The sequence below is a fragment of the Strix uralensis genome, chromosome 2 (assembly GCF_047716275.1).
Source record: "Strix uralensis isolate ZFMK-TIS-50842 chromosome 2, bStrUra1, whole genome shotgun sequence".
In the NCBI taxonomy this organism is placed as follows: Eukaryota; Metazoa; Chordata; class Aves; order Strigiformes; family Strigidae; genus Strix; species Strix uralensis.
This window is the reverse complement of record NC_133973.1, coordinates 69,340,081-69,354,840: the sequence shown is the minus strand read 5'-3', so window position 1 is coordinate 69,354,840 and position 14,760 is coordinate 69,340,081. Positions and strand designations below refer to the sequence as shown.

General features: G+C 39.2%; 2 protein-coding genes across 9 annotated transcripts in view; both read right to left on the bottom strand.

The window, feature by feature from the left end:
* Nucleotides 1–8,674, bottom strand: part of CCDC138 (coiled-coil domain containing 138) — a 42,590-nt gene extending 33,916 nt beyond the window's left edge. For 2 of the 6 annotated variants that reach the window (XR_012627581.1, XM_074859154.1), the window contains exons 1-6: nucleotides 8,561–8,674; nucleotides 6,452–6,512; nucleotides 5,677–5,815; nucleotides 4,795–4,910; nucleotides 2,134–2,318; nucleotides 930–1,088 (exon numbers count right to left, since the gene is read on the bottom strand). Coding sequence is in view for 5 of the 6 variants with exons in the window: in XM_074859154.1 (XP_074715255.1) it covers nucleotides 930–1,088; nucleotides 2,134–2,318; nucleotides 4,795–4,910; nucleotides 5,677–5,815; nucleotides 6,452–6,512; nucleotides 8,561–8,623 (723 nt within the window). In the remaining variant the exon portion in view is untranslated. Of the gene's footprint in view, nucleotides 1–929; nucleotides 1,089–2,133; nucleotides 2,319–4,794; nucleotides 4,911–5,676; nucleotides 5,816–6,451; nucleotides 6,513–8,431; nucleotides 8,502–8,560 lie in introns of those variants that run through there. The other 4 variants (XM_074859155.1, XM_074859156.1, XM_074859158.1 and 1 more) reach the window with 4 other exon arrangements.
* A 969-nt stretch (nucleotides 8,675–9,643) lies between these two features.
* Nucleotides 9,644–14,760, bottom strand: part of RGPD4 (RANBP2 like and GRIP domain containing 4) — a 40,413-nt gene continuing 35,296 nt past the window's right edge. For all 3 annotated transcript variants that reach the window (XM_074859151.1, XM_074859152.1, XM_074859153.1), the window contains 5 exons: nucleotides 14,598–14,696; nucleotides 14,283–14,425; nucleotides 12,420–12,693; nucleotides 11,939–12,273; nucleotides 9,644–10,213 (listed from right to left, as the gene is read on the bottom strand). In XM_074859151.1, coding sequence (XP_074715252.1) covers nucleotides 9,908–10,213; nucleotides 11,939–12,273; nucleotides 12,420–12,693; nucleotides 14,283–14,425; nucleotides 14,598–14,696 — 1,157 coding nt within the window. In that variant the 3' untranslated portion in view covers nucleotides 9,644–9,907. The remainder of the gene's footprint in view (nucleotides 10,214–11,938; nucleotides 12,274–12,419; nucleotides 12,694–14,282; nucleotides 14,426–14,597; nucleotides 14,697–14,760) is intronic.

The following is a 14,760-nucleotide window of genomic DNA, read 5'->3' as shown; positions in this document are numbered from 1 at the left end:
GGACCACATTTTTTTTAGTCTTCTAATACTCCATTTGACGTCCACAAATTTTCATCAGCCAGTTCTCTAACTGGTGTGACATTCTTACAAGCTCAGAAGATTTGAAACATCTAAATTAACACCTTAACCTATTCCTTCCCTGTTCAAAAGTTGAAGTTCTGCTCCTCTGACACCCTTTTCCCCTTTTTAACATCTAGTCTATCCTCCCTTAACGACTTGTGGGAAAGATTTATCTGCACACTTCAAAGAAATTTAATTTCTCCGCTTATGGTTTTGACACAAAGTACATATATTTAAGGATTTCTCTTGGTGATCTACTGGATAATAACCACAACTTTTCACAAGACTTAAATTCAACACTCAGCAAACACTCACAGGAACATTGTTATGAATTACTACCTCTTCTTATAGCAAAATCATACCATTTCATTTCCTCCTATACCCCCAAAGTTAGGTTGATCTTTTCTTCCTTTGAACTTTTTCAGTGTTTGTTTGCTAATGCTCTCTGCAATAGCTGTTATGTCATAAGATCTCATTGTGTCTTAAAGCCTTCTCAAGCAAATCTACTTCAACTACAGCTAATGCAAAGATACTCATTTAAGTTACATACAATTACAGATAGACCACACTTTCTTTTCTAATACTGGTCATATGGTTTTTGCTATTTTAGAAACGAGTTACTTCTTTTCTAAATTTTAACAGTAAAATGTACCTACCCATCAGCAACTAAATGCACCATTCTGAAATAGAAGCCATACAAAAACCCTACCAATATTGTTTGGTATTTTTTATGTAAACCTTTCATTTGAGGATTTCAAGCACTTTAAAGAAATAAGCATTATATTGACAAACATGTGATGGCTTAAGATAACTACAAACAAGTTAAATGGCATGTAGAGTAATAAAAATCATTAAATAGATTACTGCACCTCTTTTATAATTCCAATTTTTGTGTGAACTTCTTCCTCAACACCTCTTATTTTAGCCAAAGCTGCTTCATGTCTAAAAACCAATGCTTCTCGCTCTGTTAGAAAATGCTCTCGTTTCTGGAGTTGCAGAGCATACTCCTGCTGTGCTGAACTTTCTCTCTATATCAAGAAAAAAAATGTAGAAAATGCTTTAAAACCTGTGAAATTGTCACAATTTATAACTGAATTTGATTATTCTCTCCCAGAGATATGCTTAGCTTTTTGTAAAATTATAGTGTTACACAATAGCTTACTAATTAAAAGTATCCTGATGGCCATCTATGTTCAGTTTCCCCACATGTTAACCCAAAGGACATCAATGTGTGTTGGGATGGCTTGGCCTCCCAAAATACAAAATCTAACTCTCATGACTGTTCAAGTACAAACCTAGACAATTAAACTTGGGCTTCTGCTTCCAAAAGTTTTGGATAATGGTATTAACTGTAAGACAAAACAGAGTCTAATGTGACTGTCTACACTAAACACTAGATTATTATATTGTTTCTTCAATTAGTGGGAAGCATCCCTGAAAAAATGGTGAGGAAAAAGAGATACAAAATTATTTTTATCTCATATGGTACAAAAGACAGTCCTGGCAAGGAACCTAGCAGAAGCACGGGAGCTATTACAGAATAAAACCATATAGGAGGTTCTGTTAGTGGCCTAGGCCTGCTAGGGGATGATCTGTTGGGATTCCCCAGCAGCACAGAAGTAAAGATAAGGCAGAATGGAGGGGTTTCGCAGGAGGCCATGAGGGCAAGCACCCTTGAATGCCTGGAGTCAGGAGAATAGTTTCAGATGCTCTCAGGGGAAGCAATAGTTGCAGGTGTTTCCCTCCATGCCCACAGTGTGCCACAAGACACTCTTGGATGTAGAAGCACTGTGTTCTAACTCCCTCCAGCTAAATTTTATCAGATCTACCCACTATGCAAGTCAAAGCACCACTCTGTGAATAAATTTAGGGGAAGAGGTGGATGATGACAGAGTTTTAGTATCTAAGTAACTGTGATTAGTAGAAGTAAAAGTAACAGTTTCAGTATATAAGTAAGTTTTAGTATGTAAGCAATAGTGATTTAGTATACAAGTAATTTCTGGATTCTCTGTCAGAAGTGAGAATCTTCATAACATTACTCCCCAAAATTTTTAAGGCGATTCCAGTTCCTACCTGGAGCTTCTGATGTATGACAAATAACTCATCATAAATTTGACTGATGTGAGGCGGTATTAAGCCTTGACTAGTGCATGCTTGAGCATCAGTTCCACCCTCAATTTTCCTTACCAAACCATTGGTAATATTTTGGTCACTATTTTCTTGCGTATTTGCAGCAAAATGGGATGGTAAGGCACTCCCTATGGGAGGGAAAAACACATTTTACATTAAAAAAATAGTCCTAAATAATGACATGATTGTTGCTTCAAAACAGCGAAAACTTATTTTAGGCATTTAGAGTGATAGGTATAGAGCAAGAGGTATCAAAATGAGAAAGTAATCTCTTAAAGAATTATGGAGAATTGCTCAAAGCTGTGTTCATGTCTTGTCTGAATTGACCAGTGATCAGTGGAGTTTTCTAAGTAAAACTGTGCCCTCCACTTCAATATAGAAATCCCATAAAAATCTGTATGAAATCTACGTACAGACTGAATCATAATGTAGCCAAAATCTCCTATTATTTTTGGCTTCAGGCAAGTGATTCGCTGCTGACTAGACCTTGGCCTGATATCTAAGTTAATAGAACAAGACTTCAGAAAAACTGGACACAACATGAGAAACTGCTAGACATGACAGATTACAGTGTAAGAAGCTGATGAAAGTTGCAGATAGCACAGTGAGGAATGGCTGAATTTCACAAATAAGTCAAATGGCCAAAATTCACAGATAATTGAAGGGAAGTATTGGGATCTTTTGGGGAAAGACATCTTGCAAGGTCAGCTGCACCTACGTGCATCAGGCGAAGGTTACCTAAGTGATAGTATCAGAAATACAAATTTGGGTACTGTGCTGGTTTTGGCTGGGATAGAGTTAATTTTCTTCACAGTAGCTCATATGCTGCTATGATTTGGATCTGTGATGAAAACAATGTTGATAACACAGGGATGTTTCAGCTGTTGCTGAGTAGTGCTTGCACAGTGTCAAGGCCTCTTCTGTTTCTCACACCACTTTACCAGCGAGCAGGTTGGAGGTGCACAAGAAGTTGGGAGGGGACACAGCCAGGACAACTGACCCCAACTGATCAGAGGGATATCCCACACCATATAACATTGTGCTCAGCAATAAAAGCTGGGGGAATAAGGAGGAAGGGGGGGACTTTCAGAGATGAGGCATTTTTCTTTCCAAGTAACTGTTACGTGTGATGGAGCCCAGCTTTCCTGGAGATGGCTGAGCACCTGCCTGCCCATGGGAAGTAGTGGATGAATTCCTTATTTTGCTTTGCTTACACATGCAAACTTTTGCTTTACCTATTAGTGTCTTTACCTCAACCTGCGAGTTTTCTCACTTCTACCTTTCTGATTCTCTCCCTTCCTACTGCAGGGAGAGAGTGAGCAAGCAGCTGTGCGGGGCTGAGCTGCCCATGGGGGTTAAACCACAACAGATACAGATGTAGCGAAACTCAGGCCAATGAGGAAAAAGTAATTAAGGATAGGTTGTTTATTTGGCAGGCAACTACGGAAGAGACAAGGTCAATGAGAAGGAGCATCAAGAAACAGGAAAAAGGTTACTAGATAAGCAAATGGTGTAATCAGGGCTAACTGGTGGTATGTGTTAGGCAGCCCTGTGGTTGATCACTCATCACAGCTGGAGCAGGACAATAAACCAAACCTGCTGTTCTGCCAGTGTGTCTGCTTCAGGGGTCAGGAAGGAGAGCATAACTAGTACAATGCCACACAAATCATAACAGAATCAGGAAAAAAGGGGAAAAGAAATCAGAAGAAAAAGTAGTCATATCCAAAACAAATGTGTTTGACATTTACCAGAGTTTTGTATTTGTTTTGCCTTTGATCCCAAATACTGTAAACCATGCATTTTTCCTGGTCCAATGAAATTATTATTTTTTTTTTCAGAAAGAATGTGTTTTCAGAAAGCTCTTCTTACACTCTCCCCACCCATTTAATACAACTCTTGGTGAGCATCTATTACAGTTCCATTGATCTGCCTGGCTTCTGAGATTCCTTTTAGCCACTTTGGGGTTGGTTGGCTGGCTGTCTCCACACTTCCAGATACACTTTCAAAAAGAATACATCAATGTTGTTCTAAACCTAAAACTCCACAAGAGGCAGAGCTACACTGATTCACAAACTCCTCCAATTGCGGCAGCATTTTCAAACATTTGCAGTGAATGAATGCCAGCCGGTCGCTGCTACAATCTTTTAGTTAGAATTTCCTGAGTTAACTGAACAACAGATAAAGCTCTCTCTCTCTACCCATTGCCGGTTTTCCATCCTTAAGCTGACAAAAGACATCTGACTTAACAGAATTGTAGTAATACAGCTACTTAAAACAAAATAAAACAAACCAAACAAAAAACCCCAAATCCACCCTCTTTCTTCATTTATATTATGAAGTCACCTGGCAACCGGTTTCATAAAAGGTTGATTTTTCTTTTTAAAATATATGTTAGTATTGCATCAAGTATGTCCAGACTTCCTAAACTAATTCTAAAAGAGTTTCTCATACTTACATGGAAGGTTAAACACCAAATTAAAATAGATTTTAGCTGATTATTGTATTTCTGAACTGAATAGAAATACATCTACTAGCAAGTTTTTTAAATTACATATTATACTCCACACAGTTTTGTAAAACTATTTAAAATTCAACATTTATTACCCGTTTCCATGTATATAGCTGTATTTTGAACTGCATCAGTTTCAGAGCAAGTAATGGTCTTTTCTTCTATTTCTAGACCACTTGAATCATAAAAAGAATCTTGCTCATCATCAAAACTGAAAAAAGACAAAAAAAGCAATAATTTGAAATTACTCATTCTCTTTCTAACATGCTAAATATAGAGCATTGAGAGAAGTCTGTATAAAAATGTAAACATTGCTCAATCTAAGTTTTGGATATTTGACTGATAACAGATCGCATAGTTAATTCATTTGGATGGAAGGCATTATTACTCACAAGATTCTAACCGCAACATTAGTAATGTTGTTGACTTAAAAGTAGTAGCAATAACCAGAATTTTCATGCTGTAAGCACATATATGCAGCAGGTAAAGCCAACACTCTTTTCTCACCTCCAACCACCAAATTCCAGGAAAGCTAAAAATACAAACCCCATTTTTAAATTATTTTTTCGTATTTGGTGTAAAGTACCCCTGAAAAGAGATTTCTTGTCTTTTGGAATCAAATCATCTCTAAATAAACTTGAAGCTGCTCAACAGTCTGACCTATTTGCTTTCCTCCTAGTTCAGTTTATATCACCTAGTTCAGTTTATATCACCTAGTTCAGTTTATGTCATCCCTGCGTCCCATTAGCAATTCCAACATACACAGATTAGATTAGAAAGTGAGTGAGACGATACCCCTCATCAAAAATCAGCATTCACATTATTTCATACATTGGACACAAACAGTTCTTAACAAGAAAACAAGAATCTTAAAACAACTTCTGAATGCAATCTGAACATATTGTTTACTCATGGTTTATCTGGATTATGAGAGATAATAAATGATAAAGGCTATCTGAAGAAAAGACACCTCTTACCAATCCCAGTCTTTAAAACTTTGTAGGAAATCACTAGAAGATCTGATGCTGTTCTCTCTTCCACTTTCAGTAAGTTCTGTCTCTAAAGAACATTTGGATAAAGAAATAGTTGTATTTTCTGGTGAGCTGTCCATGTCACCTGGAATATATAAAATAATAATAAATTCATTTTGCATTTGAGAAGCCGACATTAAGAAATCGACAACGGCTTACTCGAAATGCTTGCCATGTAATCACGTACAAAAAACCCCCCACTGACGCAGCCTGACGAATTAAGAATTATAACAGCTTAAACTATAGGGAAAATGATTTAGTTTTCAAATCAGATTTGCCTTTCTAAAGTTTTACAGCTTGCTTTCATATACTAATTTTTCTATAACCAAAGTCTGATAAATACACGGTTTTACCCTGCTGTCTGTGTTCACCAGCAACATGTGTTTCTCAAGAAGCCCAAAGACATTCTAAATATTAAACGTATACGTATCTTTAAATTAAAGCCAAATGTATGCATTATGAGGTGGACTGCTACCAACTACTTCAAGCAGCACTTAATCATGAAAAGTTGGGAACCATTGTTCTAAAGCATCCTTTGTGCTCTTTATGTGAATGTTAACATTCCCAGGCAGGTTCCCAGATATCACAAAACCCTGATCAAGAATGTCTACCTATTTAAAATGAGAAAATATAAACCTACTTAAAATAAATTTAGGAATGATACAGTTTTAGTATATATTTTCCCCGGAAAACACATCAAAGCACCATTGTTTGGTATTACCTTTGTATATTAGGGAGCTGCCACTCTTATATTCAGTATGTAACGCTCCTGAAAGGTAATCCTACAAGAAAGCACAAAACCACTGTAATATAGCCAGAATTTTCAGGGAAACTGTATATTACAACTTACTTGTTTAACAGCTACAACACCTTGTGACAGAATTCTTACTACAAACTACTGACTTTGAAAAGGGAAGTGTTTTTTTTTCAATATATAAATGTAAATGGCCCTCATATTAATATAAAGAGGCAAACGTTCCCCAGTCGAATAATGAAATATTCATAGTGTTAGACGTTAAAATATTTGAGAAACTATAACACACTATGAAGACAATAACATAAAATAAGGGCATAGAAGTAGGATTAGGTAATCGTGGAAACAGTGCCATCTATCTTTATATCTAGGCTTTTTATGTCAAAGTTTCCTGCTCTACTTTTTCCTACTAACTTGTAACTGCATACTATAAAAACGAATGACAGAAGTGTTAGGCTACAAGCAAAATCAATTAAATGTACTTTAGAAAAGATCAGACTCAGAGCAGTTCTTGTGATCTTAGTTGTGTTTCAATCCATCTCTCTGCTATGCTCTAAATGGAAGGATCAACTGATGTATTTTCTTGTACTTAAATACTGCTTTTTAATGAAATAACAAAATGCACAAACTAATCTAGTATTTCCTTCCTTCAAAGTCTCAGTGAAAGTTTTTTTAAGATAACTTTTGAAAATTACTTTTCTTTTAAGAACAGTTCTGTAATTCAAAGAATATTCCCCAAGAAAAACGTAGCATCTGGAGCACCACAAAATGCTACCCGAGCTGCAAATCGTTCTGGAGAAACTAAGGGCAGACACACCCCAGTTTTAGCTGCTAAAGAACTCAAATCTTCACTTCATATTTGGGATGGTTCCTGATCCTAAAATGGCAAGTCACACTTCCTCAGAAAAAAAGGCTGGTCTCTGTATTCATTTGACAATTCCCAAGACCAACTTGATCTCCCAATCCAACTGTGTGGCCAGTTCAAATCCAGCTTTTAACCTCTCAATCTTTGGCTGCTCACAGGTATTTTTACAACATATTACTTCCCTTGCAGCATGAGTTTGAACACTTAAGGTCTGTTATCCCCTGGTCACACTGGAAGCATCTGACCCATGGAATGCAGATGCAAGAAAGCAACTGCAAGAATTTGTCTCAGTGAAAGACAAACAGACTTCAGCCAAAATAAAAGTGCCTATGTTTGCCAGTGAGTATTCCTTCTACAAAGTGTCAAAGACTTTTGAAACACCAGCATGTGGGAGGTCTTTGCTGCTGGATTTTTAGGCAGATCAACTGTCTAATCCACTGTGCAGACCCATAAATGCTTATACCAGCACAACAGAAACAAGAGGAATCACAATTCAGTCCCTTCAATTCATATCGGTGCAAAGAACCTGGTATTCTCTGGTGTAAAATAACATTGCTTTACCTCATCATAACTTATTGTCTGGCCAGCGTGACAGTCTCTGATTATGGTTTGAGTCTCCTGTGGTTGACTAGATGTGGAACAATTTCCTGCTCCCTGAAAACAGAGCTAATCCCTAGGCTTTAAAAAAATTCACAAACACTCCTAACACATTCTAAATAAGACTAACAATAGCTGTGGTAACAGAAGGTATGAAAGAAATGAGTTCTCCTATTATATATATTTCATACATGCCTACTATACTACTTCTATGAGTATTCACACATTATCTTGCCCAACGGGCAGGCACCAGAAGGTTTTAGGCAAAAACTATGTGCCAAGCTGCTCAGACTGTGGTTGGGGAATGCATAAAATTCGGAATTGCAATTTCCAGGGAAATTTCACGTTCAGACAGGGCTGACCCTTCGGCACTTCCACTGTAAGGCAATCAGAGTAGAGTGACAGCGGTGGGCCTAGAAAGTACAGAGTTTCAATCCCATTTCTGACCCTCAGACTGTACGCGTATGCAATACCCCAGTGCTTACCATGAACCCCGCGGGAGGGGGCACGGACCCCCCTCTCCAAGCACTTCAGGGCTAGGCGCGGAGGAACGGCTCTCCCCTTTCTCCCACCTCCCCACCTGCCGCGCACACCCCCCGGCCCTCCCGTCTCACCCCCGCCGGCCCGCGCAGGTGGCGCCGCTGCAGACGCTGGGCGGAGCGGCCGGGGCCCGCCATGGCGCACGGCCGCGCTCGAAGGAACCGCCGCCACCGGCAGCCGCCGCGCGCAGGCGCGGGAGCGGCGGCGCTTGCGCGCTCCCCGCGCCCGTTGGGGCCGGTCAGGCGCAGGCGCGTGGATTCTCCCGCGGAGGGGGGAAGCGGCGGGTCCCGCCCGGGAGCGGGGCCGGGGGCCGGCCTCAGCCCGGCCGGAGGGTGCCCAGCGCCCCGCCACCGCTGGGCTTCGCGGGACGGGCCCAGCACAGCGGCGGCTGCTTCCCTCCGTGGCGGCGGGACAGCGCTTCCTGCCCGCCCGCGGAGCGAGGGCTGGGCCCCAGCCTCACAGAGCCTGCCGCGGCACGTCTGCTCTACAGTCTGGTGCTCCTACTATCCTTTAAAAAAAAATAAAATCAAAACATAGCTTAAAGCTGAATACAACAGATCACAATGCCAAAGTGTGGTTACCTTGAAGAAAACCCTTGATAATGCCAGCATTTGCTGTAGCGAAGTTTTAAAAAAAACCCCACATTTATTCATGCATATTCACTAAAAGCTAAAACCGACCCTGACATGTAAAATACAGTTACTCAGTTCTGCAGTGAAGTCAGAGAGAAGTCTGCCCCAGGAAAGGGAGCTAATAAACACTGAAAGATAGATGGGACGAGCCAGTCAGAGCAGTAGTAGGGGGTTGTACTACAGCATTTCAGGTGAAATATCAGTGTTAAGTAGACATTTTTCACTAAGTCGGTTAGAAATATTCTACATACACAGAAAAAGTTGGTTACACTTCTCTAGCAAAATATCAAAACGTTTTGATATTCTCTAGCTTTCAAGTATTGAAGTGCAATAAAGAAGCAGCACAAACCACCACCTACCTGCTTCCTGCACATTGGTGTAAGCACTAACTTTCAAAGGCCTTCAAGTTTAGTGACCAGCAATTAGCACCCACAATTTGCATATTCAAAATAAAGATTTACAAGAGCAGGAAGCCAAATTATTCAAGTTGTTCTTTTTTAAACAAATCAAAGTGAAGACAAGACCTTTATTTTAACAAGACTAAGATTTAATTTTTAAAATTTGACATTTAATACAAATATGTCAGGATAACACAAATACACCTGAAATATGCCAGTGTCTGAACTTTTTATTTAACATGCAAAAAAATCAATTAGAACACATAAAAAACCCAACTATAAGCTGTAACTTTACATTTATACATCAGAAGTGTCCATTTTAAGAAGTTGGAATAATTAGTCTGTAACATCTAAATACTGCTAGAACATCTGTATACTCAAAGCAATAATTCTATATTTGCCCACAGTCTGTAATGACAATTCTTCCATTTACTAGCCCTTTAGGAGAACCAAAGGATTCAATCTTTTTCACAACATCCATTCCGTCTTTCACAAACCCAAATACCACATGCTTGAAGTCCAAGTGTTCTGCTTTTTTAAGTGTTATGAAGAACTGAGAATTATTTGTATCCCTGCCCTTATTTGCCATTGACAACAGTCCAGGACCAGTGTGTTTCACTTCAAAATTCTCATCTTCAAATGCTGCTCCATAAATTGACCGTCCACCTGTTCCGTCATGGTTAGTTATATCACCTCCCTTAAAAAAAGAAGGGCAGAGCATTAACTTACAAGTGCCAAAACATAAACCAACAGCACAACTATATTCCCTTTCAACAGCAAAGACTTTGCTTTGAAATAACTCGGTCTTCAGAAGTACTGTATTTACTTAGACATAAGGGTTCCCAGATTCAGCAGCTTTGTTCACAGTAATGGAAACAGTAGTGGAAAGTTTATCCCTTGTTTATTCTGAACACAGCATTTTATCTTCCTGTTCCACACACTGACCACTCCTCTAGGCCCATCTTTCCCACTGCCTGCTTCCTGCATCAGTTGGCCCTGATAGCTGGGACCTGCTGAAGGCCTGTCCTTGCTTAGCCCCTACAAGCATGGAATTATCACATGAAAAAGGTTAAGGTACCAGTGAGCAGTAATGTCTTGCTTCTGTGCAGGCAGCAGCTTTTGCCACATTACTGATTGTTCAGGAGAGCAGCTACTGCTAGTGAGCAATGCCTTTTGTCTTTCTGCAAGGCAGCAAGCTTCTGGCTCCTGATTATTTGACAGTATAGGTTATCATATCTTTGAAGGAAAGCCTTAATTCTCATTAAAAAGCTTCTCACTGTACCTGGAGAAAGTTTAGGCAAACTGAGCAAACTTAGGATATACTAATTTAATGTGATAAAACCTCACTTTTCATCAGGCTATGCATGGTGCAGTTAACTGTTTTAGAAGAAAGTCTGCACCTTATAGGATGTAGAATACACTGAAACAAGCTTAAACCCTAAATGAGCAATGCTGCTTTCCTTATCAGAAAGGCATAAAGTTTTAACAAAAGAGCCATAAAGGGCATACTTCAGACACAGGTGATACCCAATCAGGAGACTGGATACATTTTTTAATTCAAGCCATTCACATATCACTGAGTTTGCAGGTCAATGCCTTGTCTTCAGGGATGTGACATGCAGGAACTTCACAGTGTAGTGTGTAAGGAAGTTGGTTCATTCTGCCTGTTACAAGTCACTAAAACTCACTGAATTATTGATGACAGTTTTAGGAAAGGTTAAGCTATAATCAATCTCCAAAGCCTTCAGCATTTATGAAGAACTTGCCAGCGCTACTGAATGCACAGAGGTTTAAAACCAACACTGTCTACATGGGGGTTCAGATGCACTGCAAGCTGATACTCTTGGGGAAAAATTTGAGTATTTTAAGGAATAATGAGATCTAGAAGACTTATTTTAGATGGAAACTCGAGCATTTAAAATACTTGGAATATCAGTTTTAAAGTGCATGTTATCTGAAATAACAAAGTGCACTTTTTAAAATGTAAGAGAAGCCTGGAAAGTAAGTGCTCCTAGCAGGTGAGCATACAGAAGTTCGCCTCTGTAGGGAAAGAAGGCTGAACAGTAGTTTTGGGAACCCCTACTTTCCTTGGTGTTCTTATTCAGCAGCAGGCCCCTTGCCCATTGTAAGAGGAGATCTCCATCTCGTTTTTTTGCTTCCACACTAACATGGCAGCACAAGGTAACACTAAAGCATAAGGCAGCTGGTAGACACAGGTAAAATCATTTGGTTTAGGGCAGCATGTGCTGCTTGCACCACTTCTCATCTCCTTGTAGGGAAAGGGCAGATGAGAGTATCTTAGCACACTGAATCCATGCTGCCAACAAGAACGTGCTATCCTGTATAAGTGATTTTCTGAAGTGCCATTGGTGGTCAAGATGCATCTCATTATCTTGATGAAGAACCTTCCCGTTATGCTTACCTGACACACAAAGTCAGTGACTATTCTGTGAAAGCTGGAGTTCTTGAAGCCAAATCCTTTCTCTCCTGTGCACAGAGCCCTGAAATTTTCAGCAGTTCGAGGGACAATATTTGAGAACAGCTCCATGGTTATGTGCCCTAAAGGTTCATCATCAGCAGAAACTTCAAAATATACAACGGGGTTGGTGTCCTTTGACAGTCCCGCTGCCAGAGATAAGTGTCCCTTCTGCAGTTCTGACAAACTTTGCTGGCATTCTTCAAACCTCCTCTTGAAAGAATTAGCCATTTCTTGGCTTTTAAATCTGACTGCAAGTTGTTCTACTTTTACTTCACCATCTGAAAATAAATCCGAGAAGAGGTTTCTTTAGTTCTGTTCAGTACAGTCAGAAACAAATAGCTTTTATCTATGATAATCTCCAGGGAAAAACAAAGCCACAGAAACTACCACCTAGAAAAAACCAAAAACCACCTGAAAAACTCACCAGCATAATCTGTGGCTGTCCAAATTAAAGCATTGTTTGATGTATCAGAGGACACCAAATTCATTTCTTTGGTGATGACGTGGTTTGCACAGACTTTAAGAACTTGGTCTCTTCTCATTAGGACTCTATAGTATTTCTTCTGTGTATGGAAGAGGATCTTTATCTCTCCAACACCACGCTCCTTCCACTGAGTAGCATCCCTGTCCCATCTGTAAAGTTTTGCCCTCTCTTTGAAGAGAATTTCTTCATCTTCCTCTCCAGATTTTACCTCCACCTAAAAAAAAAAAAAAGCAATGTACCTGTGATTTCCCAGAGAGCTGCTGTCACCAACGATATTAAATAGTATTACACTTATGATGATTTGACATATTACAATAGAAAATTATTGCATGTGTCGCTTTCTCCACCACCATATTCATCACACACTCAAAATGATTAAAACATCTAGCCTTTTAGAATTTAAGAGGCCAAAAAATTCCACTGTTTGAGATTAATTATAGCACAGCAATACTACTTCACCATGCTGCATATGGTTTTGGTGGGTGTTTGCTGGTTTTTGCTTTGGGGATGGGTTTTTTGTTTGGGTTTTGGGGGGGCTTTGTGTGTGTGTGGTTTGTTGGTAGTTTTCCTTCAAAAAAACACCATCAAGTGTTCTGGCAAGTTTCCCTGGAAAAGTTTCAGGTTTGCTGAATGATGTACACAATGAGAAGTGAAGATACAGTACTATTACCATTCCAGGTGTTACCTTTTGAACCTTGTTAAATAACTTGATACTTGCATTTGAACAGCATAAACACCAACTGAGCATATACACTGAGTAAAACAGAGGCCTGACAGCCATATCTCCTCCTCACTTTATGTATGCATATTACTGACCTCTAACCTCCTTTAGTTAACATATCTTCCAAAGATAAGGAACACTGAAGAGAACTGGAGAAATACATGACAAACAACTATTTGTGGAGGGAGAAATGAGACTGAAGAGAAGCAGCAAGTAAGAGAAGAAAGAAAATCATAAAGTCATAATATGACACACAGATGAGTAAAGGTATACTAAATTTTGCAGAAGGTGGTTGAAGGCATGTTATAAACTACATCAAATTTGTTGTTCAAATTAAAGGACACTGCATATTGTTTATTTGTGCTCTATTTGTCTTGCTTAATAATTATACTGATCTATAATTCAATTATATTATTTATAGGAAAGCCAGACAATGTGTCTACAACATCAGAAAAGTTTGCAATGGTTGTTAGGCACACTACAGCTAAATACCAAATCAAGACATGAACAGCTGTGTGAAGCCTCACTATGTTACAAGGCTATCGACAGTTTGAAGGCTCTCCTACTTCCTGAAAAGCAATTTATTTTTAAACTAAGTTAGTTCCCCTTAGCCTTCATGTGCAGTTAAGTGTACTACATCTTTATTGCTTAGTGACTCTAGGCATCTCTCACCTCGCTTAGAGTACAAATTTTAGTTGCCATGGCTTTCACAGACTGAATCTACAAGTCATTGATACAAAGCCACAGCTGAGGTGTATTCAGTTCCCCATTGGTTTTCACCTGTGCTATAATGAATCAGTTTTAGCTTTTACAAGTTATGTGTACAAATTTGCACACCGATCAACGCTCAGTCAAGGTATAATAAAATAAACATCGAAGATTTTAACTGATGCACCAGACACTTCTCCAGCGCTATGCTGTACTAGGATTTAAAACAGCAGGTGTTGCTACATAGGCAGTGCAAGAAATACAGAACAAAGCACACAACACAAAGGTAGTTAAGCAAAGCATTTTTTAAAAACTTGCTGTGTTATCAGGCCTCCTTATCTTAATGTTGGTTTACATTCCAGAAGTCACCTTACCTCTGGTAAGGACACAATTGGCTCAAAGTGGATATCATCACTATGTACCACCTCATCATCACTACCACCTTCATCTTCATCTGCTTTACGGGCCATCTCTCCAAACACAGCTGCTCCTGTATTCGCCCATTTGAAGTTTTTATCTGTAATTAAAAGAGTTACATTTTAAACTTTGTATAGTTTTTTCTTCCTGACAAGCCTTTGCAAAAACCTGTTGTTAATCAATCAATCAGTAGAAATTTGGTGCACAAAAAGGTGTATTGTATGAAGCAGAAGTTCAGCTGAGTGTCTGTCTCAGAGACTACTTTAACTCACCTTTTGAGCCAAAAGCAAAGTCCCCAGAGTTTTTGGAAGCCAGATCTGCAAATGACAAGCCTGCAGTATTGCCGAAACCAAATGAGATGATTCTGTTTTCTATCAAATAAGAGGGAAAAATCAAAGGTTTTTCTCTGCCTTAAAGAAAATGTGTTTAGTGTTA